Raw genomic sequence first — 12,405 nt, forward strand, 5'->3', positions numbered from 1 at the left:
GTTATTTAAATGTAAATAAATTTAAAAGGACTCAATCAACAATTAATAAAACTAAAATTTGAAATATAACTCTCACAAAATATGCTTATTATGCATGATATTATCCAACGTTTGGATAGGAGTTTAAATTCTAAGTTTTCAAAATAAAATAAAATAATAAATACAAAATTATAAAAATGAATAAACTCACTAATTGATCTTTTGCTTTTAAAAATTATTATGTTTGCCCTTCGTATATTAGACAGTGAAGATGAGTCTTACTAATTGTTACTAAGAATTTAAGATCCTTGAGTCAAGATGAGTTAAGTTATAAGACATTATTTTGAGATGTTGCTTGGGTCAAGATCATCGATGACTGTAGCAGAATTGAAATAGCAAAATGGAATTTTTCACCTTAAATATATTTTTAATTCTTATACTTTTGCAAAAAAAAAAAATTCTACTTTCAAATTTTATTACTTAATTTTTCTTTTGTCTCTAATGATAATGTCACTAACTAAAAAGTTGTTAAATGTCAAGTTTTTTGTCACATGTCGATTTTTTGTCATAATATGTGTTTATTAATGGTCAAAAGTATTAAATTTAAAAATTAGAGATTAAAATAAAAAAAACTAAAAGATAAAAAATGATAGCTCTGATCATGATCCAAATACACGACAAAATAATTCAAGTGGACATATCCACCAATGGTTTGGCCACAATTTTTGGACTAGAGTTTGAACATAACACTTGCAATAATTGGACAATAGAAAGCCAGTTCAGATAGTTCTAACTGATGGGTGATAAAGAGTGGGGACTAAGCATAGATCATTTGCTCTTTTGACTAATAGGCCAAAAGACTCAGTCATGTCCAGTTCTTGAGGGTTTGCTCCATTTGGCAGCTTCCAGTCAAAATGGTAAAGCAAATTGGCAAGTGACAGTAAAATGTTACACATGGAAAATGCAATTCCAGGACATATTCTCCTTCCAGCGCCAAATGGGATGTATTCAAAGTGTGTGCCTTTAAAGTCAATTGAGTTATCAAGAAATCTCTCCGGTAAAAATCTCTCTGCTTCACTCCAATACTTTGGATCTCTTGCAATGGCCCAAGCATTGATAATGGTTTTGCTCTTTGCAGGTATTTCATATCCATTTATTACACATGACTCACTGTTTTCTCTTGGAAGCAATAATGCTTCAGGGGGATGTAGCCTCAGTGTTTCTTTTATCACTGAATTTAAGTATTGTAATTGTTGAAGGTCTGTTTCATCTACACACCCTTTGACATTAAAAACCTTTCTTACCTCACTTTGTGCCTTCTCCATGACCTTAGGATTTTTCATCAGTTCTGACATTGCCCATACTATAACTGCTGATGGTGCCCCAGTCCCACCAACAAACATGTCCTGAAATTAACCATCATTTTCATTTTCATTTTCAACGTTCATAATACTGCCATCAAAGATATATCATTCCCTGAATCCTAAACTTTAAACTCTAAATTCTAAATCCTAAATCCTAAATGCAGCACAGTCCAAAACAAGTTTTACTCGTTGTCTCATCCTACCAAGTTTAATTATAATTATTAGCTTTTTAAACAACAAATTTAAATAATATTTACATATATTTAAATTTTAAAAATTGCTAAAAAATGTCTTTTAGACGTTCGTTAAAGAATATAAAAAATAAAAATACATTTTACTTTCAGAATTTTTAATATATCATAATGTAATTTCTATTAAAAATTTACTATTTATTGACTCCTTAATTATCGTCGTAATTTATTTTTTAGACACTTTCTAATAATTTACATTAATTAACTAATGACTTGTTATCATATAATAGTTGACTTTATAGGTTTAAATGTAATTAGTAGAAAAAGTTAAAATATTTCATTTTAATATTTAACAAATTATAAAATATTAGAAGAGTTAATGAAAAGGTCATAAATTATATCCAAAATCCCAAATAAACTCGTTTTAACGTTCCATAAATCAACATCTTAATGAGTAAAAGTTATATATAACAATTAACTCTTTTAAACACCCCATAAATCATCGTCTTAATAAGTAAATTATATAAGCTATAGTTTACATACAGTGACGTGAGTCTGATCAATTTTGACATGAGAGAGAGACTTCCAAAAAAAATTCATATAAATGATAATTCACATCTATGAAGTGGTTATTCATTTTGATAAAGAAAAATAGGGAAAAAAATGAAGTTAATGTGTTGAGTCAAGGAGATCATCAACATTTTCCTAGTAATCCTTTGTTAGTATCTCTTGTTCGAATTAATGGGATAATAATAAAAATAATAATAATAATTCAAGTAAGGTATATTGTGTGGTACCTTTAACAAATTTTCAGATACCTTACCTAAAAAAATTTAAGTAACAATATTTAGATATATGTTTAAATAATAAATTTATTTAATAATAAATTATTATATTTGTTACATTTAAACAGAGAAACAGTTAAGTCTTTCAATAAAATTAGGATCCAATCAAAATTAAATAAATTAAAATTTTAAAATAAAATAATAATATTATATTAATATTTTTTTATATTCTTAATTTTATTATTATTAATATATTATATTATAATTCTTTTTATATATAATAAATAGAAATTATATTCTATTCAAAATTAAAAATATTTATATCATATTTAAATAATAAATTTATTTAATAATAAATTATTATATTTACTACATTTAAACAAACTGAAGAAGAATTAAGTTTTTTAATAAAAGCAAGACTTAATCAAAACTAAATAAAATAAAATTTAAAAATAAAATAATAATATTATATTAATATATTTTTTAGATTTTTTATTTTTTTATTATTAATATTTAATTATTTACTTATTATATTAATATATTATGTTATTATTTTTTATTTATAATAAATAGAAATTATTTAAATATAAATTATATTTTATTCAAAACTAAAAATTTATAAAAAATATATATATATATATATAATATATATATAAATATATATAACAATAAAATCATGTCCTAAATAATATAATAATATAATTTTAAATAAATTATATATAATAATATTTTTTTAACTTGCTATATATTTCTTTTTTATTAGTATAAATTTTTTGAGTAGGGTATTCATAAAAAAATTTAGAGTACTCCAGTATACATTAAATATTTATTATTTTTAAGCAAGAAAATAATAAATATTAATTATAAAAGTTTATTTAAATAGTTAAAATTAGAAAAAGATTGTGGATTAAATCTAAGAAAATTAATTTTTAAGGGATTAATTGTAAAAACCGTGACAACCTACCAAAAATATTTAAACATTTATTAAGATGAAAAAATAAGTAGTATATATATAACGAAATAAATATGCCAATAAGCAATTTATAAACATGATCCTTACCTTTTAGAATAAAATATATAAAAGGCACACGGGAGGTCAAAGAAAATTGCATACTGACCCAAACGATTGCTTTGATGTTGTTGAGAGATAAGGGAATTTGCAAGTCATCTTTCTTTTGGGTTTGAAGAAGAATATGAATAAAATCATTCACTATCCCACCAACTGCATTAGGTTCGTTGTGATCCTTCACCATGTTGTCCAAGATCTTATCTGTCTCTCTCTGAGCCCTTTCAAGTTTAGCTTTCATTCCTGTAAGTAGAGGAAGCACTTTGATTGAAGGGTAGAAGTCAGCAACGCAGAAACCTCCCAACAGCTTTAGCATTTGCCCCGTTGCTGATATGAAAGCCTCCTGTTCTTTGCACCTTTTACCATTGGCTGCCCTTGCAAGTAGAGCAATTGTCAGCGACTCAATTTCCTTAGTAAGGTTGATAACTGATCCTTCATTTGCATGAATATTTCTAACTAGTTTTGATACCTCCTCTTCTCTTATGTGCCTTAGTGATTGAACATGCTTTGTACTTAACAACTCTGAAATGCATATTTTCTTTAGTTCCCTCCAAAATCTTCCATGAGAAGAAAAGGCTATGTCACTGTCTGCATAAACACAGAACTTGGAAGCAAGAAGATTAGGCCTATTAGCAAAGATCACATCATGCGTTTTCATAATCTCTTTTGCAATGTCTGCTGAAGAGACTATGATATGTGGCTTCTCACCAAGTTGCAGGTGCATCAAGGGTCCATATTGGCTTGCCAAGTTTCTCAAAGTTCGATGGGGAAGTGACCCAACAAATTGGTGAATGTTGCCTAGAAATGGTAGTTTCCTTGGCCCATGAGGTAAGCCTTTGAGGGACTTCTTATTGGAATTTGATCGATTCGCAGTGTTGAACAGTGCAAGGAAAATGCAGGCAAAAGTGAACAAAAGAGAGCAAGGAATAATGAGAAATTCCATCATGAGAAATGAAATGCTGTGTGCGTTAATGGAAGCCCATTTCTGCATGCATTTAAATGAGTGGTGTGTGGTCAATATCATTTTCGATGCAGATGATTTTCGTGCCGCTGATGCAACACAATCCAAATAATTTCCGCGTTTTTTTTTTGAAAAACACGGGTTGACGCCAACCTTTAAAGTTTAAAGATTAGTTGAATCTGATTGAACAATGTTTATATAAAAACAAGACAGTGCTACCCCAGTGTCTTCAATCAACATTATTTTCATGCAAGTATTATTGCGTTGTCATTTTTTAATTGAATTAATCGTTAAATAATCATGTACAATTTAAATTATTGGAATAAATCGATACTTCTAATCGCTAATTAACTTAATTCTGTTTTCTTTTATATTTCAGTCTCAAAAAAATATAATTCTCTTTAATTACATATATACATTTACAAGTTAGTTTATCTATATCACACCCCACAATTATTTATATTTAAAATTAAATATAAATAAATTATATGTATTAAATATATGTACCACATAAGACACTACTTGATCTTACCTACAGAAAAAGGGAATCGAGTACTCCATTGGGTCAAGATAAGCCGAATACCTTCTAGGTCAAGTTTAAAGGTAATTAACCCAAGTAAGGATAATAATCAAATTAATATTTACTCTAATTAAAAGGCTAAAATCAGGGTTGACTCAGCAAGCCCATTAACTCATAATATTTCCTATAAAAAGAAAGTAAGAGGTACAGATAAAATGTTGACTTTTGAATATTTAATAGCATTTACTGCTTAGAACCGAGATCTAACTTCAGCATCGGAGTGCCTTTTGCAAATACCCTCCCCACGTCAGCAACGTACGGAAGGACGTCATCCTACCCAGGCAAAGATTAGTGTTTCTCTAATAGAAACATTGTGGCGCTCACCGTGGCTCAATTGCCTCAATTTTCCAGTCATCATGATACTAACAAGAAACCAACAAAATGGACAGATTTAGCATGAAGGAACCTCTCATCAGTAAGAAGATACTACACCCAACCAGCCGATCCCTGAGGTGCTAGTAGATAGGGGGAGTGGTGAAAGCCTCTTTGCAATATTGAGGCCACTCAGAGCAGAGATGATAGAAATGAAGAAGGAGAGGGAGAAAGACGCTCTTGAGCTTTCAGCTTTGAGAAAGGAAAATGTCAACCTAAGGGAAGAGATAAGAACGCACACACTTTCTCAAACTACACCCCTGGCCCAAGAACAAGGAGAGTCCTCAGCGTTACAAGAGAAGCCAAGAGTAGTCCAACAACTTGGAACCCAAATTGATCAAGATGATGTAGTAAGCCGAAGCTCGTTTGCTCATCATATCTTGGATGCCAAGCTACCTGACAACTGGAGAGGTCTAACAATAGAAAAGTATGATGGCACATCTGACCCCGGAGAACATTTGGATATTTTCACAACCCAGGTCGGTCTGTATACAGAAAATGATGCCTTATGGTGCATATCCAGACGAAGCGTACCATCCATATCCAAACGTGGATGAGGGGATTTCTATAAGAGGATGAGGGCTCGAGCAAGAAGCTCTCTAGGAAGAGACTTCAAGTATTCCAGGGCCGACACCTCTTTAGCCGACAACATGTCCTTGGGTAAAACGTCATACCGACCAGGTACCCAAGTCCAGTGAAAGGGGGAAAGTGGCTTGTCTTCACTACCAAAAAAGTATTTTTTTACCTATAGGGTGCACGGTTACCTTGAAGTAACCAATCTTAAAACCTTTAAAAGACGAAGCATAAGGTTTGAAAAGCGGCAGTTCGGGTTGCCTAATTAAAGATACCCATCTTGCTAGGACTGAAGGATGAGTACAAAAGAAATAAAGAAACAAACCTACATTAGGCTCTATGTAATGAAATTTACAAAGAATTCTAAAGGCTTGCAATATCGTCCACCCATTCGGATGAAGTTGTGTCGGAACTACATTTAAAACCCTCAATACTCCCATTTGGAAGTCGTCAAAAGGTAACTTTATACCTAATTCCCTAAATATGTACTCATATACAAAGAAGGTGTCGGCCATTCCAACAGCTCCTAAGAACACTAGGTCAGGATCGCTGGAGCCATCCCCTCGGCAAGTGTCAATCGTTATTGGATAGGGAGTAGAAGACACCCATAATGAAATATCGCAATGATCTACAAAAGATTGAAGGTCTCAATTCCTTTGAAAGCAGGAGAAGTAGGCGGTCACTTCCCCATGAACCCACTCATAGTTAGGAACCTTACAAGGAGGGAATATTGGTCTTTCCCTAGGGGGGTTGGCATTCGGTAACGATTTGCAAGATTCAGAGTCATCGGCAACACCCGACGGTTCGGCACCATCACTGTATTCCCTAACTATTAGTTCTACCTCATCCTCCACCCCACTCGGCCTTGAAGAAACCTCACCCTCTTCGGTTCCTCTAACACTGTGAACTTCAACAGTAGTCGGCCCCGATGAATCAGACAGTGAATTCTCCCACTCTAAGGATTCGGCCATTGCAGACTAAGGAAAAGTTAAATGACTAAGCGTACCTTGTTGTAGTAGTCAGAAAGAAGAAGAAAAACTTATAAAAGTGGTGTATACCACTAGGTCTAGAGCAATGGTATGCACCCTTCAGTTTAGAGCAAAAAAGGCGTAAACAGTGGCCTGGACCACCACGTATTTATAAAACCAGAGATGCTGGGCGTACGAAGGGTCACATCACTTCCTAACCATCAGATCTTTCTCAGATCTATGGACGTGATCAAGTACCCTTTCGTTTCAGAGGCACCCAAAATGAGAAAACCCTAACAAAAAATATCTCTGACACCCTAAAGTGGCTGACATCATCATATATATTTATTTTTTTAATATTGTATTTAAATCTAAGCTGAAGACGTATCTGGTTTGTGTCTCTTCGGCTTATTTATCTCTCTATTAAACTGAATACCTCTTCAGTTTTGCCTACCTTCTCATCACAACCAAATATCCCCTCGGCACTCTTATCTCTTGGCTTAAAACTGACTACCTCCTCGATCTACTTAACTCTCCATTACAACCGAGTACCCCCTCGGTCTAACACCTTAAATTTAATTTTAATTAAATAATAATTTCACAAATTTAAATAACCAATTTTTGTAAGATATTTCAAAATAAGAGAAGGGTTACAAATTAATATCAAATAACTGTTACAGGACTAGTTTAATTACAACATTTTTCAAAATAAAATCTAGGTGTTATAGCAGTTAATCCATCCTTTCACTGAGCCCGGTGCTGATCGTCTTGATTACCTGAAAAATATATATAAGGGTAAGTACTCTACACTACTTAGTACACAACAAGCATAGAGTCTCATCGTGCATATACTTTACACAAGATAAACATAAACAACATTTTCACACAATTCAATGCAATCCATCATTGATGCACTTATGGCACCAACAGTTATACACATTCACACGCTCATGGCACGCCGCCACGCTCACTGTGATCACAGATTTTCACTATGAATGGTCGTCGGTTACTCCCGCCTCACGGATACCACGTGGGCAGTCACGGGTCGCTTAGCAAAGATAATGGTCAGAGGTCTAGTCAGGAAGAGAGTGTGTGGCCTGTGGTGCACCCGTTCCACAGTCGGTGTCACCACCACTCCCTCTTCCCCAAGGTATTTCTACCGTCCTCATCTTCCACACCCCCAATGTATCGCTGAACCATTCATAGCATATTACAACGATGCTACACGCCCCATTCACATACATTTTATTCATACACGCAATATTCATGCTGGCACACGGCACACAGCCTATATTCAATTCATATTACATGGCACATAACCCACATTTTATCCACAATATACGGCACATAGCCTTCATTTATTCACGATAACATTAATTCACTAATCAATGGCATTCCATCACACACAATCACCCTTACGGGTCCAATTATTCTATCACATATCACATTGCATATCAATTTTCATCAAAGACACAATTTTTATCTTCAATCTTAGCCACATTGCATTAATCATCAAAACACACAAGAATCACAATACATTGAGATAGGATAGAGTCCCCCCCTTACCACGAATCAAAGACACACACACTAAATCTACCAAGAAGTGCTTCTCCTCACGGATTTCGTCCTAAATACATGGTGAAATTCCATGAGAACCCAGGGAAATCACGAAAATAGAGAAAAGGGATGAAAAATTGAAACCCTAATCATTAAAACTCTCCTCCAAGCGTTCTCCACACAAATTCAACCTTCAATCAAGCTCCTGAATGGCTTTGGAGGCAATTAATCGGTGAAATAAGACTTTGGGTTGAGAGGATTGAAGAAATTTAGGAGGAAATTTGAGAAATGAATCTCAAATCCCTAAACCCCTCTAATCGCGACACTCTCGCTGTAACGAGGCATCTCTCGCTGCAGCGACGCCCTCTATCGCCACAACGAAAATCTCAGATGAAACTGCACCCTGGTTTCTGCAAAATCTCGATACAGCGAGACCCTCTCGCTACAGCCAGACTGCACCCAAAAATGTACCACAAACTGTCACTCTGTCACTACAACGAGACATCTCTCACTACAACAAGAAGGCGACAATTTCGGTCCTTTCTCCCAGAGCTCTTTCACTACAGCGAGAATTCTCTCGTTGCAGTGAGGATAAACCAGTATTACACCCTTAACCTGTTTCTAGCATCAAAAAAATCTAATTCAATCAATCATACCCCCACGTATACATATACATACATATATTCATACTCATTACACACAAAACCACCATCATTACACTTTCAATGCAAATTTACAACATCTATTTACATTTATACGCACACACATATATATATATATATATATATATATATATATATATACTTATATAAATAATAATAATTAATATCACAAAAGTCGGGGCGTTACACTCGGTACCCCTTTTGTCTGCATACCATGGGTAAGTATATTATTAAAGCCCTTGCATCATACCTCTTCGGGCTTGGGGGGCTAGTGTACCGGATAAGACACTACTTGATCTTATCTACATAAAAAGGGAACTGAGCCCCTCGGTCAAGATAAGCTGAATACCCTCTCGGTCAGATTTAAAGGTAATTAATCCAATTAAGGGTAATAATCAAATTATTATTTACTCTAATTAAAGGGCCAAAACAAGGGCTGACTCAATAAGCCCATTAGCCCATAATATTTACTATAAAAAGAAGGTAAGAGTTATAGGTAAAAAGTTGACTTTTGAATATTTAATAGCATTTACTGCTCAGGACCGAGACCTAACTTTAGCATCGAAGTGTCTTTTGCAAGTATTCTCCCCACGTCAACAACGTATGAAAAGACGTCATCCTACCTAGGCAGAGATCAAAAAATTAGTGTTTCCCTAACAAGGACAATATATATTAATAATTTGAAGAAGTATTTATAAATAATTTTTTATTATATATAACTTATTCAACCTAAATTTTCAGATTCGTCTAGTGAATAAAAAAATAAAAGATAGAAAGATAAATAAAAATATAATCAAATAATAACGAACTCTTATATTATCTTACGATTAGTGTATACCATGACAGTAAAGCAAATAATATTAGGTCGTTATCTTTAATATTTGAAATAAAAAATAATAAAAATAAAATATATTTAAATAAAAAATTTATTAAAATTAATAAATTTGAAAATTAATTTTTATTTAAATATTTTATTTTCTATATATATATATATATATATATTAAAAAATTCAATTTTTTATAATTAAAATTTTAATTTTAGGCAATAAATTATAATTAGAACAAAAATTATAAAATTATAAAACATATTTTATAAAATAATTAAAATAGTAATTTACAATTTTTTACTTACACTTTTTCTCAAAAATTTATAAATTTTAAAAATATATAATTTCTTAAAAATAATTTTCATTAAAAATGTTAATATAATTTTTGTATAAAAATAATAAAATTATATGTTTTAAAACAATATTTTTTATAAAATTTTTAAAATTATATAAAATATTAGTAAAAATATAATAAAAAGTATTATCATATTCCAGACAATTCTTAATTTATCACTCTCTTTGATATAAGAATTTAAAGTAACCTTGTTAATCAATAAATATAAAAAATAAAACAAAATAAAGTAACTTATCATATTATATTACACTCAATGCCTCAGAAATGTCCTTTATATTTCTCAAATTTCTTTTAATTATATGTTAATCACTGTACACTAAATCAGTGCGGAAGAAGACGTTATTTCTAACACAAATAAACATGGGTGGGGACAAGATTCGGGATTGCTACTCGATAGACTCGCCATGGGGACTTGCGTGTTCAACTAAGATTTGGAGCTGTCATCTTCAGTAATGTTACACGTTTTGTTCACAATAAATACTAGTACATGCACATACGCCACCTTAGGCTATCATTTATCAAGAAGGGACAACTTCTTTTCACTTTTATGTGTTTATTACTCTTTTTTTGTCAATGTTTTTTCACACAAGAATTACCATGTGTTATCAAATATTCCACTTTGTTTCACCAAAAGATTATTCGAATTTGTTGGTAATTTTAAAAAATGAAAACAAAATTACAGTGGTCTACTCTCCTCATTTTGTAGATATTTATACTATACATCCATCCCATTTCTTTTAAAAAGTTATAGTTAATTACCTTGATAAATTAATAAGACTACACTTTTATCCTTCTTAATGCAAATCTTAAGGACTTTTTTTTTTCTTTCAAACAATCAGCATCAACAATATAGCTAATTTTGAATCCCTAGCTACTATCAAATTTAGGATTTCAATACATAAAGTGAAGATTTTGAATGAAATTTGGAAATTAATAATACAGATGTTTAAAACTTCATTTTCTTCTTAAATCTTAAAATTTAATAATACAAAATTCAAACCAAAGGGAAGAAAAGATGTCCAACAAAAACTTGTTTACAATTGCTTGCCACTGCTAAGAGAGGTTGATATATATCAAAATGGATTAGAATATAGTATATTCACTAGTCAATTGAGGAGAGTATAATGAATATCTTTTCACTTGGTTGACTTGATTATAAGATGACTTCGAATCTATGATAGGTGATCTAAAATCCATAATAAAACATTGCTTAAATTAATAGTTTGTCATGACTTTTAAATGGGAAGAGTCTCCACTCACCCTTAACTTCAAGGTAGGTTATCTTGAAAGAAAGTTCTCTTTACAGGTTTGTAACTCTTTGACATTACATCTTTAGATGATAAATGCAGACTAATCATCCTCTTTCTTTCTATTTTGGTCAGGAGAAGAGTATACGGGTATGAGATAGAGAAAGGGACAAGAGTGCATAACGGGAAAACGAACTCACACCCTGTTCTAACCCCTCAAGACAATGTGATATACCATTAACAATGTCAACTTTCTGTTTGGAATTGAATCAATCAATGTTATTTATCAGGCATGAAACTAAACAATAACAACGCTCACAACTCATCGCCTAATGTAATATTTATGACCGTCAATTTATTCACAGTATCTTGAAAAATGCTTAGTTGTTCTACCATTGATTCCTCTTATTAGTATTTTGTATTTGTTAGCTTTCAAGTTATAAATGCTTTACTCTGTTATTTTGATCCTTCACCTGCCGAAATGAAAGTCCACATATTGCGAACTCTTTCTTACATGTACTTCCAACCACTGCCCAAACAAAACAACAGCTTTTCAAAGGGGGTTTAATTAATGAGGGACTTTACAATCTTCCCAATTGTAGAGTTTAATCAATCGATAATTTTAACAAATACTCAAAAACACAATGAAAACATATATAAAGTTTTTAGTTAAAAATCACAATATTAAATACATTAATAATATCAAATACTACAAATTTCAATAAAAACTTACTATTTATTAAAAAATTATCATATATTCTTAAACCCATTATATAAATATTTAATAAATTTTATTTGATCACCCTTGATTTTCCTCCGTTTAAATTCATAGATCAAAACAATAGCTCCTAATACCAATTTGTTAGGGAAAACTAAAATAATCAACTACATGCGCAGCAAAATACTTTCCTCCCACCA

At 31.7% G+C, this 12,405-nt stretch overlaps 1 protein-coding gene across 1 annotated transcript; it reads right to left on the reverse strand.

The window, feature by feature from the left end:
* Positions 1 to 758: 758 nt before the first annotated feature.
* Positions 759 to 4,328, reverse strand: LOC113859984 (cytochrome P450 71D10-like). The gene is made up of 2 exons (XM_027492625.1): positions 3,438 to 4,328; positions 759 to 1,385 (listed from the first exon to the last, which is right to left on the reverse strand). The coding sequence occupies exons 1-2, from the start codon at positions 4,326 to 4,328 to the stop codon at positions 759 to 761; spliced, it is 1,518 nt and encodes a 505-aa protein (XP_027348426.1).
* Positions 4,329 to 12,405: the final 8,077 nt, after the last annotated feature.

The sequence above is a fragment of the Abrus precatorius genome, unplaced genomic scaffold (genome assembly GCF_003935025.1).
Source record: "Abrus precatorius isolate BTA unplaced genomic scaffold, Abrus_2018 Scaffold2, whole genome shotgun sequence".
NCBI classification, from domain to species: Eukaryota; Viridiplantae; Streptophyta; class Magnoliopsida; order Fabales; family Fabaceae; genus Abrus; species Abrus precatorius.